This window comes from Olea europaea, chromosome 3 (genome assembly GCF_002742605.1).
Source record: "Olea europaea var. sylvestris chromosome 3, O_europaea_v1, whole genome shotgun sequence".
Classification (NCBI taxonomy): Eukaryota; Viridiplantae; Streptophyta; class Magnoliopsida; order Lamiales; family Oleaceae; genus Olea; species Olea europaea.
In genome coordinates, this window is record NC_036239.1 from 21712343 (window position 1) to 21733444 (window position 21102).

Here is a 21102-nt window from a genome sequence, read left to right on the forward strand (position 1 = left end):
AGGGTTATGCAATTGCCCATATCATACCTTGGGCTTTTTTTAGGGGCAAGGTTTAAATGTAAAAATATTTGGAGTGGAATTGTGAAAAGGTTGGAGAAGAGGTTAGCGGGGTAGAAGCGTATGTACCTCTCGAAGGGAGGTCGTCTTACCCTCATTAAATTCACTCTCTATTTCTTGTCACTGTTTCTCATTCCTTTTACAGTGGCAAATATATTAGAGCATTCAAAGGGAGTTTCTTTGGGCAGGGTTAGGGGAAGAGAGGAAATTTCATCTGGTTAATTGGGGTGTGGTTTGTTTTTCGGTAAGGATGGGGGGCCTTGGATTGAGGAGCCTTGTTCTATTTAACAAGGCTTTATTGGGCAAGTGGTTGTGGCGATTTGGACGGGAGAGGGAAAGTTTTTGGAGAGAGATCATAGGAGCGAAGTATGGAATGATGGAAGGGGGTTGGTGCTCTAGCGAGGGTCGTGGATTTTATGGGGTGAGTCTGTGAAGTATATCCGACGAGGATGGAATGAATTTCGAGATAAATTGATTTATGTGGTGGGGAATGGCAATAGTATCAAATTTTGGGATGATTGCTGGTGTGGAGATCGTCCGCTAAAGGTACGGTTTCCTTCTTTGCACCCCATTGCCTTGGAACCGTTCGCTATGGTAAATGATGTAATAGCCGTACATAATGGAAGCTATAGCTGGAATATTGTTTTTGAGAGGGGACTATAGGATTGGGAATTGGATGATTATGCATTGTTTTTGACTTCCTTGTACGAAGCGCATATTCAGGTAGGAGAGGGTGATCATAGCATGTTGAGGTGGGCACGAGATGGTATTTTTTCAGTTCGCACATATTTTAAATCTATATTCGGCTAGGTGGAAAGTTCTTTTTCTTGGAAGATGGCGTGACAATGTAAACTGTCTACACGGGTGGCTTTCTTATTGTGGACGGTTGTGAGGGGGTAGGTGTTAATGGTGGACAACCTTCGAAGAAATTTTTTTTGTGTTACCGAGTGGTGTTGTATGTTTAAGAGAGATGGGGAAACAATTGACCATTTGTTTATCCATTGTGAATGTTTTCGGTGGCTATGGAACGATATTTTAGCTTCCTAACATATGGATTGGGCGATGCCAAGGCACATAAAAGACGTGTTGCGAGCATGGAGGAGAAAATTTCGAGACAAGGATAGGAGGCTTGTGTGGAGTCTTATTCCAGGATGCATTATATGGTATGTGTGGAGAGAATGGAACAACCATTGTTTTAAAAACCAAACAAGAACAATAGAGCCGTTTAGAGAATTGTTTTATATGACTTTGTATAATTGATTTAATGCTGCGGCCACTAATTGTATAGGAGGACTACCTAACTTCATGTCTTTTCTTTCTTGTTTATTTTGACAATACACTCCGCATGTATTATCCTATTTATTAATAAAATGAAATGATTACTTATAAAAAAAAAAAAAAATTGACTAGGGCATTTTGATAGGTTTTTGGGCAGATTCCTTGATAAGATAATGAGGTTATGATACTTGAGGACTCTGCTTGCTATCTGAGTTTGATTTCAGGTTTTTTATTCCTCTCAAATCCATATCCAGGTCTCTGATAGAGTTAAGGACGTAAATACCAATTTGATTTCCTTCTCTTTTTGGGAGCAAAAAGTCAATTGAATTGACAAAGTCCTTCAAATGATTTCCTTGTGTTTAGTTTGTACATGAAACACACTTAATTCCATCCGGTGAGTCTAAAACTCTAAAGTTCAAGGACTATGGCATAATTGTTTGTTAGTCTGATGAAGTTCTGTTGAAGACAAGAATTGAATGCGTCTCTAAAAGTTTAAGCTTTTAGATGAGATGGATAACATGGTGTATGAGCCAGGCGAAAGACCTGAGTTCAAGTCTCGTTACTGACAATATTTTTGCTAAATGAATTTCTCGTGTGTCTTGGTTTTTCTTTATAGAAGTTATAAGTTATTTTAGGATACAAAGTATACATGGAAACTAGCTATTATGTACAAGGAAACTACCTAAATTGCAGTAAGTAAATAATTTCTAATAATACACGCTAATACCGCCCCTCAAATTGATGTTGGTGAGTTCACAAGCATCAATTTGTTGACGAGATAATTATGACGGTGGCGTATTAGAGATTTGGTGAAGATATTTGCGACTTGTTGAGAAGTGGAAACATGGGCAAGAGCGATGACCTTGGAATCATAGGCGTCCCGAATATAGTGACAGTCCACTTCAATATGTTTGGTGCATTCATGATACACAGGATTGGCTGCAATCAGAATAGCACTAGTGTTGTCACCATGAAGAGGCGTAGGTTGTGACCGAGAGAAATCAAGTTCGGCAAGAAGACCATGTAACCACACAACCTTAGAGCATGCAGTCGATATAGCTCGGTATTGAGCCTCAGTGGAGGACTTAGAAACACAGTCCTGTTTCTTACATTTCCAAGAAATAAAAAAAATACACAGCCCAATAGTAGAACGACGAGAATCAGGATAACCAGCCCAATTAGCATCACTGTAAGTTGTGAGCTCAAGAGACAACCCTCGAGGGAAAAAGAGACCACGATGAGGAGTTTCAATAAGATAGCGAATAATGCGACGGACAACCACCATATGAAGATGACGAGGGGCATCCATAAACTTACTTACAGTATGAACTGCAAATGAAATATCCGGACGCGTGATAGTGAGATAGATGAGACTACCAACCAACCTTCGATAAAGAGTAGGATCTGGAAGAATATCTCCTTTGGCCTTTCGATATTTAACATTAAGCTCCAGCGGCGTATCAATTGAGGAGGCTTCAGAGAGATCAGCTAATCCAATCAAGTCTTGAATATATTTATGTTGATTCAAGAAGAGACCATGTGATGTAGTATGTACCTCTAAGCCAAGAAAGTAAGCAAGCTGACCAAGGTCTTTCATATGAAAAATCGAGTGAAGATGTTGCTGAAGTTTTTGAATAAGACTGTGATCAGATCCAGAGATAATGATATCATCCACATATACCAACAAAAAAATAATGTCAGCGGGACTCTTATGAAAAAACAGAGATGCGTCGTACTGGCTCTAAGGAAAAGAGAAATCAAAAAGCGTGCGACAAAACTTGTCAAACCAAGCACGAGAAGCTTGCTTAAGACCACACAAAGAGCGTTTTAGCTTACAGACAGAATCAACTGAGGGAAGAGACATAGCAGATAGAAGTTTCATATAAATGTCCTTCTTGAGGTCTCCATGTAGAAATGCGTTCTTCACATTCATTTGATGTCAAGACCATGACTGGGAAGCGGCAAGCGATAACAAGAGACGAACAGTGGTCATTTTGGCCACAGGAGCAAATGTCTCATCATAATCTATTCCATACTCTTGACGATTTTCCAAAGCAACCAAACGAGCCTTATAACACTCAAGAGAACCATCAAAACGAAATTTGACAAAATAGACCCATTTACTTCCAATGGGTTTCACTGTTTGTGGACATGACACAATATCTCAGGTCTGATTGGCTCAAGTGCCTCAAGTTCTGCTTTCATAGCCTGTTCCCAACATTCATGTTCCATAGCCTATCTATAGGAGGAAGGAATAGAAACCGAATTAAGTGTAGTAGTTATAGAACTATGGGAGGAAAAACCATACCTATCTGGTGGTCGAGAAACACGAGAAGTACGACGAAGAGGAACAAGAGACGGCAGATCATAAGGTGCAGGATCTGGTGTTGTAGATGGAGGATCAGTGAGGCTTGGAAGGAGCTTCATCGGAGATAGAAGATCTGGACTAGTAATAGGTGTAGCATGCCTCCGAGTGTAAACAAGGCCAGGCTTGAACGTAGGTGGTTCCGAGAGAAAATCAGGTAAAACAGAGAACACGGGAGGGGAAACCATGGTTTCAAAGCTGAAGGACTGTTTTTCAAAAAAAAAAAAAAATTACGAGAAATTCGAATTTTTTGTGATGTAGGATCATAACAGACGTACCCTTTTTGAGTTCCACCGTATCCCAGAAAAGCACACTTGACTGATTGAGGGGTGAGTTTTGTCCTTTCATGTGACGACAAATGAACAAAACATACACACCTAAAGGGATGGAGATGAGAGTATATAGGATGACGACCAAAGAGTTTATAAAATGGAGAAGTGTTATTAAGAGTTGGAGAAGGTAATTGGTTAATGAGATGCACAGCAGTAGACAATGCTTCACACCAAAAACGAGTGGGAACTGAAGACTCAATTAAAAGGGCTCGAACCACATCAAGAAGGTGACGGTTCTTGCGTTCTGCCACCCCGTTTTGTTGAGGGGTAGAAGGGCAAAATTGCTGAGAAAGAATACCTTTGGTTTGTAAGAATGATTGAAAAGCATTAGATATATATTCACCTCCCGAATCAAATCGTAAGATTTTGATGGAAGATGAAAATTGATTGTCAATGAGAGCAAGAAATGCTTGAAAGACAGAGAAGACAAGTAAATCGTCTATAATCATCAATAAAAGTAACAAAATATTTATAATGAGTATGAGATACCACAGGTGTAAGACCCCATACATCACTATGAATAATATCGAAAATAGGCAAAGCACGAGAACTATAAGACGGGAATTGTAAAACTTTACTTTTAGCAAGCCTACATGAAGCACAATCAAGAGAAATAACCGAAGCAGTAGTTTTATTATCAAGCAAACTCGAGTTTAACAAGTGTTTTAACACATGCAAATTGGGATGACCCAATTTCTTATGCCAATAAAAAACATCTAAAGTAGCAGAATTACAAACAAAAGAAGAAAATGGATCAAGCTTCGGTGATATAGGAAATAGATGTCCCTCCTTAGGTCCTTTCACGATCGTTCTTCCAGACACCTGATCTTGCACATGACAACCAGAAGAAGAAAAAGAGATAGTACAATTATTATCAATAAGTTGTCCGACAGATAGAAGATTAGTTGATAAATTAGGAGAGACTAAAACATCAGACACATCTGGTGATATGTCTCCCACAGCTGAGACAGGAGTAGTGTTACCGTTGGCAGTGTGTATATTGAAATGTCTATTATATGGTCTAAGGTTACTAAGCAATCGAGGATCATGAGTCATATGGTTAGAGGCACCGGAGTCTAATAACCAAGGAGAAAAGGGTGGATTACCTGAGACACCCAAAGCAGACAAAGTAGAGATAACCATTTGTTGAATCATCTCAGGAGTTATGGAAGTTTTGGAAGAGTTGGGAGAGGTTGGAACTTGAACGGGAACAGGTGATGGAGCAGAACTAGCGGCTAAAGTGGCAGCAGCAACATAATTTGCTCCAGTCTTGCGCGGAGGACGAGTGGGGCACTCCTTAATTACATGGCCAGACTTCTTGCAATAATTGCAAAATTTTTTAGGACATTGAAGAGCCATGTGACCAAACCCCTTACAACTATAACATCGCACACTAGACATCTCGAGGCCTGAATTTTCCTTGAGCCACATAAGCAACAGGAGCCGGTGCTACATGATTCTGCTGCTATTCCAAATAAGTACGAGTGATAAGACGTTGCTCCTCCCTCAGTAATTCACCCAAACAACCAGCTAGTGATGGAATAGACTCACGATCTATAAGGCTGGATCTGATGGATTCAAATTCAGTTTGCAATTTCATAAGAAATTGATCCCTTTTGGTGATTTCGTGCACTGCTTGGACAGCCTCTAAACTATCCGGTGAAACCGAAGCATAGATAATATCTATGTACTCAGCCCAAAGATTAGAGAATCCTGAATAATATTCTTCAATAGAACGTGACTCCTGAGAGAAATTTGCTAATTCAAACTCCAATTGAAGTCGTCGAGCATTATTACTTTGAGTATAGACTTTTTTTAAAAATTCCCACATAATACGGGCTGACTTGTAAGGCCTGAGATTAAGATAATCTGCTCATCAACCAATCCAATGATCCAGGCCATAAGTCGAGAATCTTTAGTTTTCCAAGCAAGATACTTTTCTTTATCATTCTCCTGATCAGGAGGCGGAAGAGTTCCATCAATTATGTCCCCACAAATCACCTTTGCCTTCGACCAATAATTGAAAATGAAATGCCCATGAAGAATATTTTTTTCCCGTAAAACGAATGCAAATAGATTCAATCTTTTTAGTTGACATGAGTGAATTGTGTATGATCCAACTAATAATCACAATTTTAACCAAATAAATTTTGCCCAATCCAAAGAATTCAGCCCAACTAATAATTAATCAAAACAATAGCCAAACGGTCTTCAATTAATTATAGCCCAAATCAATAGCCCAATAATACCACTGCTTAACTAATACAATCCAAACTGCAGTCCAAACAAATTGTAAAGAACCGAGTGTACAGATCCAAGGATTGAATTGGAGAGATGAAATTCCTAACCCGACCCCGACGAGTCTGTAGGCCAACACCGAAGACGGCGGAAATCTGGTGCGATCTGAAATTGAGAGACGCGAACAGAGAGACGGCAGCTGTTCACAAAGGAAGAGGATTGATGGCGACGGATTTGAGTGGCAGCAGTCGACGGAAACAAGGAAAGCTTGCTCCTACCAAGACCCAAATCCAGACTTGCCGGAATTTGAAGAGAGCCAAGATGCGTTGCAGGAAACTAAGACACGCCAAAGATGACGACTAGGACAAATAGAGAGCTGACCGCAGGTGATGTGATCTGAAATTGAGAGACGCGAACAGAGAGACGGCAGCTGTTCACGAAGGAAGAGGATTGATGGCGACGGATTTGAGTGGCAGCAGTCGACGGAAACAAGGAAAGCTTGCTCCTACCAAGACCCAAATCCAGACTTGCCGGAATTCGAAGAGAGCCAAGATGCGTTGCAGGAAACTAAGACACGCCAAAGATGACGACTAGGACAAATAGAGAGCTGACCGCAGGTGATGCCTGAGACAGGAGAGTCGACTGCCGATTACTATGAATAGAGAGCTTGGTGCAAACTACCAGATGACGTCTGAGACACGAGCCCTAGTCGCCGATTACTATGAGCAGAGAGCCACTTCAACCACATGTAAGAGTAAGAAAATTTAGGGCTTTGATACCATGACAATATTTTTGCTGAATGAATTTTTCGTGTGTCTTGGTTTTTCTTTATAGAAGTTACAAGTTATTTTATGATACAAAGTATACATGGAAACTAGCTATTATATACAAGGAAACTACCTAAATTGTAGTAAGTAAATAATTTCTAATAATACACGCTAATAGTTACTCGTGCTTTTCTACTTTTGAAGAATTTGTCATCAAAATACTAAGTCAGTGATCGTCAATCATCTTCCCCGAATGTAGGTCCTGACTTTCATGGCAAGAATTAAGAAATCTACAACACAGTTAAGAGTCGTTGGGGATTTGCTATTAGACAAGATTACGCAAAGATTAGACATATGGACGGATTCTAAAACTAGATCTTCTGATGTGACCATTGAACTTAAATGACCGGAACATGGAGATTATATGATAAATAAATGTGACAAACAAGTCACGTGATGAGATGCACTTGGATATTGATCCAAGGTGCTGGATTCAATGAGCTAGTGAGGGAACATAAAGGGCAACCATTTTGGGCAAGAGAACTAGGGAGGATACTGGAGGGTGAGTTTGGTTTAGCAACTTGTTGAGATGTTCAAGTTGCTCCCCCAGACCCAGTTGAACGGAGTCGTTTCAGTTTGACATCCACTCGTCTATAAAACTACCCCCTTGCAATTTGCTGGCTCTTCCCTGTGACTTCCAGCATCTTTCTCGCGTGCCTTGGCTTACTCAAAAATCTCGCCAAAATTTACCTCTCTTCAAACTTTCATAGTGGTTGATTAGACACAATTGGTGTATTAAGTGCAGAATTTTAAATAGGAGGCTTTGTTCCGCGTTGTTACCAACTGGTAACTTCCCTCCTATCTTCTGGAAAGACTCCAGTAGTAGAGATTTCAGACATTGTTAATCGAATAAAGAGATTGTCAAGAAACAACAATAAAGAATAGTTCTATGATAATTTTGGCATAAGTAAGCGGAACAAATAATAAAAAGCTTGTTGATTCTAGTGAGTGTCTGATACCATTTTATCCTTATCGTCTAATGGCTGACATGAACTCCATATAAATCTTGTCTTCAAAAAGTTTGTACTTAACAGTGAGCATCAAAGAGGTTTTTGGAAGAAATTTTTTATTTTTTCAACTGTATTAGTTTCCATTTTTATTAATTCGATTGGGCTAGTGTCATTAACTAAATATTAGCTTCTTATGATCCACTATTGTGAATGAGTTCAATAACCTTTTCTTTGAAACTTTTATCTCAGTAAGTTTAAATTATGGATTTGATTGAGCGGTTGTACTTCTTTTCCATCTTTGGTAACATAAATAGGAGGATTCATCTTTGTTGTTTTGGTATAGTTCTTTTCATTTCATTTCATTACATCATTCAATTTAGCAAGAAATACAAACATTGATACAGGAATTTATTTATTTTCTTTTTCCTTACGGAAGTTCTTTCAATCATATTGTATAGAGCTCGAAGCTAATGTTGTCCACAACAGCTATTTGCATCTTGACGAATTGTTGATTGAGGACGTTGTTTGGGTAGATGAAGTCAATGGTTTGCTTGAAGCAACATCATACTTCGAGGATTGCAAAATTATTGGCATTGACTGTGAATGGAAGCCTAATTATGAAAAGGGCAGCAAACCCAGTAAGGTACCTTCAGTTTATCCATTGCCACTGCTATAGCAAGTTTATACCTCTCAATACGTTCTCTTCTTGGTTTCACTAAGATTAAGTGCTTATGGAAGAACCTTTTCTGTGTCATATAGTACTTGAACTTCAGAGAATAGCATTACTACTAGAAATGATTCAAAAATGCGTGCATTTTCCTTTTCACATTTTAGAAAAAATGGGATGCATTTTTGAAGCATATGGAAATACACATTGCATTCTGACAAAAGAAACATCTTATACATATTCTACTGGCATTACACGAGTCTCTTCTGCTTCTCTGATTCTGAGAAGAAGTTGCCTTTCCCCCTATATTTTTTCAATCCTTATGTGGGTTGCCTTTCAAAGTCTCAATTCAAATCATATAAATATGTGTGCACAGAAGTGAATGCATGTGTATATGCTTCGGGTGCATGTTTACTCATGGCCTTGTAGCTTCTTTAAGGGTAAACCAAAAAAGGAAAAAGGGGGAAAAATGAAAAGAAAAAAGGAGAGAGAAAAAGGAGAGCATAAAATGAAGTAAATCATGCTTACAACTTCAAGAATTCAAATTTTAAAGGTGATATGTTGATTTTTATGGTAAATCACATTCATAATTTTTGATCTGTATTATTTTAGACCACTGGATACATATTCCAAGTAAACATTTCTTTAAATATTATTATCCAAAAGCACAAGGATTTGATTTTGTTCGTTCCCATGCCACAGCCTCTCTCGTGAAAATCCCTTGTATATTTTGCAATGTCATAACAATGTTATATGATTTCCCATGCTACAGGTTTCTATCATGCAAATTGCTTCTGAGAAGAAGGTTTATATATTTGACTTGATAAAGCTATATGAAGATGTTCCAACTGTACTAGATGAATGCCTTGCCCGTGTATTGCAATCTCCAAGTGTTCTGAAGCTTGGTAAGTTCATGGATAAAATTATCTGGGCTGTTGGAATGTAATTTTATGGTTCAGAATTGTTTTTGCATTCTAATTCAAGTCCAATGTCCAAGCAAGACATAGTTACCTGAACTATACTAACTGGATGAAAAACAGAAAAAAAATTGATTTGAGTCTTTCTGCATTGTTGTCAAAGTAAATTTTTTTTATTTATATATTATCATTATATCCTTGACATTCAGATATTTTCCCAGTTCAATGTTTTGAAAGTAGTTTGTTTCTTTAGTTTGTCTCCATTGCCCAACACTGTCTACAACTCTATAAAACTAAAGGGACATCCACATTCTGTAGGGTTTACATCTGATCTCATTATGAATAAATAATTTAAATTTTGAAAACAAGTGACTAAAGTTGTAATTTTGTTATCTACAGGCTACAATTATCAATGTGATGCAAAGCAGCTTGCTCATTCTTATGGAGATCTGAATTGTTTCAAGCAATGTGAGATGCTCCTTGATATTCAGAATGTGTTCAAAGAGCCGGGAGGTGGTCTTTCTGGTTTAGCAAAGGTACCCTTGCCACTAACTGTACTTGTTTTCTGTCAATGGACCATTATGAGTTTGCATGTCATTTTTTGCTGCGTTAATTCTTTTTCTGCTTCTATCATATGGTCAAGTGGTTATCATATTAAAATCTCTCTTGGGCATTATGTTCATGACAACAGAAGATACTGGGAGCTGGTTTGAACAAAACAAGACGGAACAGCAACTGGGAGCAACGGCCTTTGACTCAGTATCAGGCAAGTGTTTTGTGTTCCGTATTCACTAAACTATCAGCCTGGACTGGACTGTGCTGTGCTGTGGGTTGGCTCACCCCTTGAGCCAGGTCTACAGGCCCATTACCCGGCACATAGGCTGTGCCAGGGCGGGCAGGCCTCTTAACATTTTTGTGGGAAAAAGAAGCCGTTGAAATATTTTGTTGCAGAGGGGGACCTTGTTCAATGCAGTATGTTAAGGCTATGCAATGGACTCTTCTTCATACCGAGGAAAAAGTTCACTTATTTTATTTTTTACTGCAAAAAAATTTACAATTAAACTAAAACCGCAGCACTACCCAGTTTACATCTCTCGACACGACAGTGTTATATTGCCAGCCTATAAGAAATGAGGGCGCTCTAATCATATGCTTTATCTTTCCTCGAAGAAATTTTTGAAGCTACTATTACTTGGGAACTCCACTTTTAACGTTCTCCCATTCTCTGACTCGGTGACTTTTCATTATCTGGAGTTACTTGATTTCTGAACTTTATATATTCTGTCTCATTTGGTGTGAATATTTGTGCAGCTGGAATATGCTGCTCTTGATGCTGCTGTCCTCCTCCACATATTTCAACATGTCAGCAACCACTCGCTGCCAACGGACTCCCTTGATGAGCATTCCAGAATCGAATGGAAATCTTGCATTGTACGGATTCCAGAACCGATGTCTCGTTCTCACTCCCTCTCTATTTTTTATATTACATAGATATCTATTGGTACAGGATACACTTTAGTGATTGATTATGCTAATTTGTAAAATTCTAACTAATCCCGGGAACGAATGCAGGTTTCACACATGGACATCACCAAAATGGCGAAAAAGGGCGCCAAAACCAAACGCGGGTTTGATCCTGGGACGAACGAGTCTTCAGAAAGCATCACGATACATGAGCCTTGTCCACCAATGTAAGGTTAGGCTGCAAATAGCTCTCTCTCATTGCTTTTAATCTATTTTAGCTTGTGAACATTTCCATTGGTCTGAGACCGACCAAGATGTCTTGTACTAGGAAAAAAAATTGTTTGTAAATCTTGTTTTAATCCTTTAATATTAATCATAAAATCTTGTGACCCTCCATATTTCTCTCTTATTTTTGAGGTTATATTATTCTCTCTCTTTCCAATTTCAAGTCAAACAAAATATTAAAGGGAAAAGAAATCCATTTGTCGTCTCTTAAACTTCATTCACCTCTCTCTCTCTCTCTCTCTCTCTCTCTCTCTCTCTCTCTCTCTATATATATATATATATATATAATAGACAAAGCTTGAACATATAAAAGAGAAAGCTTTGTTTCCCTTCTCTGTATATAAATCATTGAACGTATATCGATATGGAGAGAGAGAGGGAGACGAGGAGCCGGAGCACTGGTCGAAGGGTAGGTGTCAAAGCTTACGATACAAGTGTTGATCTCTACGGTCAAAAATCCAACATCTCTCGACCAGCTATGTGCAAAGATGTCGTCAGTGCGCCAAAACCTCGATCCCGAGCGTGGTACAGTGATCGTGAGATGAAAAGGAGGAAGAGAATTGCCACGTACAAATACTATTCCGTTGAAGGCAAGGTTAAGAGTTCATTTCGAAAAAGTATTCGTTGGTTCAAGAATACTTGCTCCAAAATTGTGCATGGATTCTAGGGGGTTTTTCTTTCAATTTTCTGCATGTTTGCATGCAAAATCTCATCACTTTTTTATGGGATATGGGATAAAATAATAAAGTCACAATTCTAATTCATTTCTTCTCCGTTTTCCAATTTTTCGTTATGGTTCTTTGATCTCGAATCACTAGAACATGGTGTTGTCGATAACTGGTTTTTTCTTTTTCTTTTTTTTGAAATAAATTTATATAAATTCGTTCGTGTATTCTTATTGATTTTTTTTAAAATTTTTTTATAGTATCTCGAAAATATTTGAAGAATTTAACGGCGGTTAGTTAATGATTAAGAAGCTCTAATGATCTTGATATCCAAAATTAGAACCGATTAATAACAAATTATAATGAAATGTCAAAAATAATTATCACCCTTTTTATTTTTACACGCTAGATTAGAGGTCAACTACGTAGCCGAGCGAACAAGATGAGGATTGATAGTGCAAATAATTTTCTATTACATTTTTTTTTCTTTTCGATTTTACAATTTAAACTGTAAATTGGGCTTGTGGGCACTATATTAATTGTTTAAGGTTATGGTCCATCCCAAAGCCCATCGTATTTACAGATATGCCCTATCTCCAAAGCCCATTATTGTGTCAACCCTCCAGTATCAGAGAAGAATAATATTATTTGCAATCATTCACTATCGCAGTCGTTTTACGTGGCATACATATAGTGGTTATTATATTAATACATTAAATCATAAATTGTTATATGGGATGCTACGTAGGGTGATTACCGTAGGAGTGGCTATGAATAGCATTACTCATCGGAGAATTGTAACTTGAAAGCGTGGAAAAAATTAATCACTGGAAGAGGGATATTGTCAAACTATTTATGCATTGTTGAATAAAATGAAAGATTATTTTGGAATAAGGACACGGGCACATGGATTTGCTGGATTTGATCTTAAATAATTGATAAGATTCATGTGCAAGTTGTATTTTTGTACTACTTCCAATGGAAAAGGTACAAGGACACGCTGCATGTATCATTAGTTAATGGGAATTTTTGTTGAGGTCACTAATTTACATGTTTATTTCATATTGGTCACCCAACTATAATTTATCTCCTTTTAACTGTTCAATTTATAATGGTATTTCAATTTGACCATTTTATCGGCAGTGTAACCAAAAGTAATGAGCAATTCCGTGTACTAACTACGAGAAGTTTTTGCAAATATGGTAAAGTTGGATGAATGAATGGAGAACCTGATTGATATATATATATTGTAGATTTTTATAAAAGTTGATGGAATATATGATTTTGAAAAATTGTGTATCCCATGAAATTGGTCGTTAAAATTAATTGTTGATTTTCAACTTGAAATTTGTAGTAGATTTTAATCTACACAGAACAAGGGCTAAATTTGTTGTATTTTACAACAAACTTTCGAGACGAATACCATTTGAAGAGTCATGTGATCAAAGCGGGGCCCAATTTTTGAAATGCAATTGAGGATCTAGTGCCCGGTATTTGGATCAAGTTCTTTTTCCAAAAAAATTATGACAAAGGTTGACAAAATCGTATGTGATGAAAAATGATTTGATGGATAGATGATTGTCTTTTAAACAGTTTAATGGTAGATCGCCATGTAACATTACGTTAATGATTCTAGCACTATAGCCTGATTGCAAATAATATTTATTCACAATTGTCACCAACCATTTCTCCCTTGTCGCGAAGGTTTAATTTTTTCCTTTTTCTTAGGGAGGTGGCATTTCTCGTAATGAATGACATATCACCTAATACGATGTTTATGAAGTGCAATATAATGCTCGAATTTTTTTTTCTCAATTTTACGTTAGAATTTATATAATTATTTATTAAATAAGATTTGATATATAGATAAATGACGTAATTTTCTATAATTCGTTATGAAGTGAGAAACTTTACGAGTATAGTTGAATATTAAAATTTTACCCTCTATTATTTATTACAATTAAAAAAAATTATATTTGATTTAACTAGAAAAAAAAATAGAAAAGCACGTCAATATAGAATTTAAATTACTTTATTTATAGTAATTCTGGATTATTCTTGTAAATATAAGCATTAAAAATAAAACACGTGGTTTGTTGTTAATGTTATCCATATAGAATTTAATTTACTTTATTTTGGTATTTAAGCATTCAATAGAACTATTTACTGTTTAACATGTCATTAAAGGCTAAAAATTCGCCACTAATTATAATGCCTTTGCAAAATTTATATTTTTAGGACTAATAATATTATTTGAAAATAATACTTACAAACCATAATTTATATGACAATAAGCTGCCCATTTGGTCTTCATTAAAATTATAATTTATTTTTTTCTTTCTTCTTATCAATCATACATTCTCTAATAAAATAAATATTACACGTAATCACAACACTTTTTTTAACCACACGTTTAAAAAAAATACTATTTCAACCATTAAATTTTCAAATAATGGGGGTCAAACGAAGGGCTAAGATCAATGTCATATTTTCCAATGAATCAGAATGTATTGTAACTTTATGGGAGAACGTGGTAGTAACTCTACTGTCACATAAACTCTTGCTCATAAGCACTGGCCAAGTTTTACACTAGTGAATAAAAGTACATTGTTCTTACAGGGTTGTAGGGTTGAATATATCACCATGAAAGGTTGTCTTAACCGCAAAGACTAAGAATTTGAAATAGTGACACTGGTACACTTGATAATATATTGGATGAATCAAATTGCAAAGTTTAATTTATCATGCGACTAAACGTGACTGTTTTACGAGTTACCTAAACCCCGAGGAAGATAATAGATAGTGCTGGTGAATGATTTATTAGATAATTTGTTTATATTTTTAAATTTGGACTACATTTGTCATTTTGTATTAAGGTGGTAACTGTCATTTGTTAAATTGTTACATTGTTTCAAAGATTAAGAGAATAAAAATAGTCATTGAAATTATGAGAAAACTGAAAATTTTAATTTTGGTAAGGAATTGAGTCGAATAGATGGTATAGTTCTGATTCGATTCAATAATTAAAGTTATCTAATTGTTTCATTTTCAAGTAATTCTTGATTCGATTCAATTCTCTTTAGTATTGGATCGTGCCCACCCCTACTCAAGCAACACGAAATGCAAATTCAAGTACGTTTAAGCATAAAAGGAAGAAGACGTACTTTTCAGAAATATGTGATATTAAGTCTGGAAACTCACTTATTCTTTTGATATTGTTTTTGTGTTTCAATAAATTCTTGATTAGAGGAAAACTGAAAAGATTCTGTTGTATTCTCCAACTGTAATGTTCAAAGATTAGTACTGTTCTTTATTCTGATTAATTATTAATTAATTAGATAATCATGTGGGCGTTTTATTCCAGAAATGATTAATTATTAAATAATTAAAGTTGCCCATTTGCCTTGTTTTAACTGCCCAAAAAATTCAGAAATCAGAATCCTATGCAGAGCATTCCTCTTCTGGTGTTCCAACACCAATAAAATAAAAACCCATAAAATATTTTTGTCTCAACTTGGTGATAATTTTTTTTTTTCTTTCTTAAAGTAAATATTATTGGTTGCAAGGTAAAAAAGTCAAGAGAAAAACAGGTGCATGAAAACGTGCTAACCTGCAATTGCACTTTTTCATAATCCCATTTAGATCCCTTTATCTTCTTTAAGCTTCACCTTTTGACTTCTTTTATTGCCTTGCCAATTTATGTTCGTCTTTTTATGGGAAAATTTGTATCTAAATCTTAACTTTGAATCTTTGCTTCTGAATTTTGCCATCCATAACTTAGTAAATGCAGTTGCTTTATTGGTAGAAAATATTGTGTGACTACCCCGTCTTTCTTTATTAGTGCGGAACGTCAAGTTCTATTTAATTTAACATTTTCTTCTCGAATTTTACTCATAATAGGTTGGATGTTTAACTCTATATAGTTTATTGATGAAATTGTTGGAATGCATTTGCAATATCGATATATTTAGCTATTTAGATGTACAAATCATCGATATTTTAAAATTTTAATGTCCAAGTTGTCTTTGTCAAGCTTTCTTGACATATCTTCCGAGTGTCTCGATTGCAAATGGTCACTTGTGCTCGTCACTCCTATATGATCCTTAGGCTCATGGCAATGCCCTTTATTCGCACCATGCATTGTTAGGGTAACAAATAGGTATAGTCATACGAGTAAATGCAAAAAGAAAACCAAATGTCATTATAACTAACAAAGAAAAAAAAAACTCATAAAATTTCGCGCTGAACAAATAACTTCCAAGCCATTAGCAAATTTAAACGTTTTCATATTAAAAATAATGTTATATTTGATATGTCGAACTGAACAATATCGAATGAAAACAAAGAAGAAAATAAGTGAAAACGTAAAAAGAGTAATTGGTCACTCTAAAACAATATATCATTAAAATTTGTACCAAAAGTAGGGCAAAGAAACTCCCAATGGGTTGCAAGTACTCTTGAATGACTCTTCTCTTGCTTTAGAAGTATAATTTTGTCCCAAGTCTACCTTTCAAACAACTTGGTTTTGTTAAACATCATAATTTCATTACCAGTCTTTTATCACACAACATATTAACATATTAATCGTAATTTCATTTGTTTGTAACACAATTCACTTAGCGACGGTGTAATGACACGATTGAAAAAGAGTTCGTGCAAGTTATTTTACATAGCGTATAATGACGAGGAGAATGACTAGATCACGCAACATGAATTATTTTCTTTTGTCATGGATCGTGAAAGCAATCATCAAAGAACACACGAGTCTCTATAGTTTTACTTGTAGACAAATATGGACGATCTCTTTCGAAGAGGAGAGAGATGATGATTATTATTTATAATCGTTCTTCGCCCATTCACAGTATACTATCACAATTTCTAATAAGAAAACATCGTTCAACATCATTTTTCAAACAATAAAAAATAAAAACTTTAAAGGAAGAAAAACTAATGTTATTCACTATGAACTAATGATAATCACATGTTTATGTGACATTGAAATTACCTTCCAATTTTCAGTGAAATTATTTAATATATATGAATAGATAGATGAAATTAACCATCATAATTTTCATCATTTCTTTTATATTCTCTCTCTAAATTTGTCATTTTGTTCTAGAAGTTTAAGTTTTGCACCTTACCTTCAGTTGACATGATACAAGCATGGTACGAAAGGCATGAGTCATGCTTGGGTGAACAAACCGTGCAAGCTACTCTTATACCGACTATTACGTCCAATTATTTTTTCTATACTGTTTAAATAAAACATGTTTTTAAATATTTACACTTTTTAAAATTTAAATATGAAAACACATTTTAATTATTTAAATTTTTGTCTATTGACTCCCTTTGTTCAAAACCTAACGTGTATAATTTTACAAATACGTGAAAAGGTCGAGACCTCTGTTCTAAGTGGAAAAGGTTAAGTTAATTAATTATTTCAATGAATGGTGAGGAATTTGATCTTAGTCCTTGTTGAATAAAATGAGATTATAATGAAAAGAAGTAATAAATCCCATGAATGTGTGAATGATACATAATTAGCAATGGCAAATATTTGATTAAAATTAATTTTTATTTTAATTTTAATCATAAAAAATATAATGGAATTCAGACGAGTAACAATCGATCAAATCACTTTTTGTTCACTTATGGGGGTTGATAAAACAATCAAACCAAACCAGAACAAACCAAACAGGGCGGTTTGATTCAGTTCTAAAAAAAATTTAATGATTTTAGATCTTAAAATCAATAATTAAAAAAAATATTAATTTTTCAAATATATATATTTTTTACAAATTAGTGAACCACATCAAATAATTCAATTTTTATTAGTGGCTTACTTCGTCTATGTTATTGAATCATTGTTATTAGACAATATTTTTTATGGGGATGGAACTTGATGTTTGTGTATTCAAATTATGATTATATTTTATATGTTAGTTTAGACTTTCGTGAATGAATTTTTATTACACAATATTTCATTTGATGATTGATAATTTGAAGTTGAATTTGCTGAATAGTTGAAGTTTATTTTATTTTATTTAGACATATATTACTAATTTATGAATATATTAATGGATTTTAATTTGTATTTATTGTTTGAAAAATATAAATAATGGAATCAGAATCAAATCAAACCAAATCAAACGAGAACTGAATGATTCAATTCTTATTTGGTTCCATATCTTAAAAAAAAAAAAGAAAAAATATTAGTTTATGATTCAATTCGAATATCTTTGAATCATAATTAAAAGGAACAATGTCCACGCTTATTCATGTATTTTGTGAAACTCACAAATACAATCTACGTAATCATCACTTATATATATGTTCATTCATAGTTTAAACCATTTATAAACAACTCCAAAACATCGTATTTTTAGCAATATTTTCCAAATTAGATTGAATGGCCAACTCAATTGAAAAAAATAAAAATTGAAAATCGATCCAATTAATACTGAACCAGCCAATTCATCGGAAAGTTCTTTTATTATTTATATTTGTTACTATCAATTCGACCACGACTCGACACCTACTCTCCAGACATACAATTAAAAGACAACAGTGGCATATAGACAATATAAATCTCCATCTCCATCTTCACATCCCATTTCTATAGAGCAAGCACGGATATCCACCTTTTCCACCATTGTTTGCACAATTCTCACTACACCACTGTCCCTTCGTTCTCCACAAAAAATTATGGAAGAAGACCTAGAAAATCCCTTTACCACCTCCGCGGCCGCCTCGCCGGACCCCCTTACCATCACCTCCGCCGCCACCTCTCTAGAATTTTCCGATGACATTGATAGTTGTTGTTCCACGCCTTATGTTAGTGCACCGTCTAGTCCCGGCCGCGGTACACCCCTTGGAGGGTTCTACTTTAGCGCCCCAGCTAGTCCTATGCATTTTGTGCTTTCCAGTAACAGCATTTCTTCGTATGGGGTTGAGTCGTCGACGGCGGCATGTTCGTTTGAGTTTGATTTCTCGGCTCCGCTCGCCGACAATGGCGCGCCGCCGGGGTCCATGACCTCCGCCGATGAATTGTTCCTGAATGGCCAGATCCGACCCATGAAGCTTTCCAGCCATCTCCGGAGGCCCCAGGTTTTGGCCCCTTTGATTGACGTTGATGAATCTGATGAGATTGAACAATCCGAGCGTGACGATTCTTCATTTTCTGAGGAGAAATTTGTTCGCGGAAGGGAATCGAAATTGCGGACCGGATCATTAAGGAGGAGGACTAGATCTATGTCCCCTTTGAGGACGACGTCGTTTCTAGATCAAGAAAATGACCATGCACAGCATGACGATGAGATGGAGAGAGAAAATGAAGTGTGTAAGAACACAGAAAATCCAGCGGGATCGAATGATACGACGACGTGTGAATCTGGATCTTCATCGAGGTCTTCATCAATTGGGAGGAGCTCGAGGAGGTGGGTTTTCTTGAAGGAGTTCTTGTATAGGAGCAAAAGTGAAGGTAGAAACAACGGGCATAAATTTTGGGGTTCCTTATCATTTTCACCTGTCAAAGATAAGAAAATGGAGAAGCCCATTCCCAACCCCCAAAACCCATCAACTGAGAAACCTAAAGATGCAGCAAATTCAACACCAGAAGTAGTAAATTTCAACACCGGAGCCACAAAAAAAGCTCCAAAAGAGGTGAAAAACAGGGCAGTAAATGGGATTGGTAAAAGAAGGGTGCCACCATCTCCTCATGAATTGCTTTACACTGCAAATAGGGCACAAGCAGAGGAGATGAAGAAGAAGACATTTTTGCCTTATAGACAAGGTTTGTTGGGCTGTTTAGGATTCAGTTCAAAGGGCTATGGTGCCATGAATGGTTTTGCTAGAGCTTTGAACTCTGTGTCATCAAGGTAAAAATTGAAATTTTCAAGAAAATGTGTATTAATTTCTTGAACATGTGGTTCTCAAGTAGAATTAACCTGTTTGGACAGGGTTGATTCCAGGGTCCAGCAGGGTTGTCTCAAGTGCTAGATTTGTATAGAATATATTTTATTTTCTAAATTTTGTTCATGTATTTCACTGCTCATGTGTTTGCATTAATTGATTAGGGATTATTATTATTATTGGGGCACAGCCGTCTCTCCAAATGGCACCCCTGTTTTTGACCCTGAACTTCACGCCCTGGCTGTCCAGCAGGGTTGTCTCAAGTGCTAAATTGTATAGAATATATTTTATTTTCTAAATTTTGTTCATGTTTTTCAGTGCTCGTGTGTTTGCATATTTATTGATTAGGGATTATTATTGTTATTATTATTATTATTACCAATAGCTTTGCATGGAGAAAGAGAAGTTGCCAATCATGGAAACTACAGCAAAGTTTCTTTACATCTCCCTTCTGCTTTTGCTTGTCGTAAAACCAAGTTCATTAGATCCTCTCTCTCTCTCTCTCTGTGAATATATATAGCCCTTGTTTGAGTCCCATTTTTATGATAAAAATAAATTTTTAAATAGTATATTGACGAAAAATGTGTGGTTAAAAAATATGGAAAAATTTTGAATTTGCGTGTAATATTACTTTATTGAAGAATATGTAATTGAAATGATGTCAAAATATTATTTAAAAATATTTTTTTTTCAACAAATGAGAATCAAAGAGGGCTACAGAATTTTGCTGCGTTTACAGGGGCTCTGTGAAACATTCACACCAAGTGGACCCACTTGTATAAAAAACTACCAAAAGCCCCACTCACCCCATTGCTATAAGTGTTCGGTACGGGTTGTGAACTCGCACCCTGTACAAGAAGCAGCTTCCGCCTATATTAATATATATATTATTTGCAGGCCCTTGTGGTTGTGTCATATTTATTTACAAACACATGGGGTGCGTAATTGATTAGCTGTTGCAAAGCTACGACTTTTCGGCCAGACATGCTAGTTGCGGGCTGTGTCATGTAAGGTTGCATGGGTAATGTTGGGTGTACAACAGAACTTCTACCAACAGTCACAACAATGAGTCCCACACCAGATCCACTTGTTTTAAAAACTACAAAAATTTTAAAAACTACAAAAACTCCATCCAACCCCCCCCCC

General features: G+C 35.9%; 2 protein-coding genes across 3 annotated transcripts in view; both read left to right on the top strand.

The window, feature by feature from the left end:
- LOC111390167 (exonuclease mut-7 homolog) overlaps nt 1-11521 on the top strand; it is a 19207-nt gene extending 7686 nt beyond the window's left edge. Inside the window, exons 5-10 of one of the 2 annotated variants that reach the window (XM_023015177.1) lie at nt 8506-8690; nt 9487-9619; nt 10031-10167; nt 10323-10397; nt 10943-11082; nt 11204-11521. In XM_023015177.1, the coding sequence (XP_022870945.1) occupies nt 8506-8690; nt 9487-9619; nt 10031-10167; nt 10323-10397; nt 10943-11082; nt 11204-11363 (830 nt within the window). In that variant the 3' untranslated portion in view covers nt 11364-11521. The remainder of the gene's footprint in view (nt 1-8505; nt 8691-9486; nt 9620-10030; nt 10168-10322; nt 10398-10942; nt 11083-11203) is intronic. The other variant, XM_023015180.1, reaches the window with a different exon arrangement.
- A 7012-nt stretch (nt 11522-18533) lies between these two features.
- Nucleotides 18534-20073, top strand: LOC111390180. Its single transcript, XM_023015190.1, has 2 exons — nt 18534-19972; nt 20016-20073. The coding sequence occupies exon 1, from the start codon at nt 18751-18753 to the stop codon at nt 19924-19926; it is 1176 nt and encodes a 391-aa protein (XP_022870958.1). The 5' UTR covers nt 18534-18750; the 3' UTR covers nt 19927-19972; nt 20016-20073.
- Nucleotides 20074-21102: the final 1029 nt, after the last annotated feature.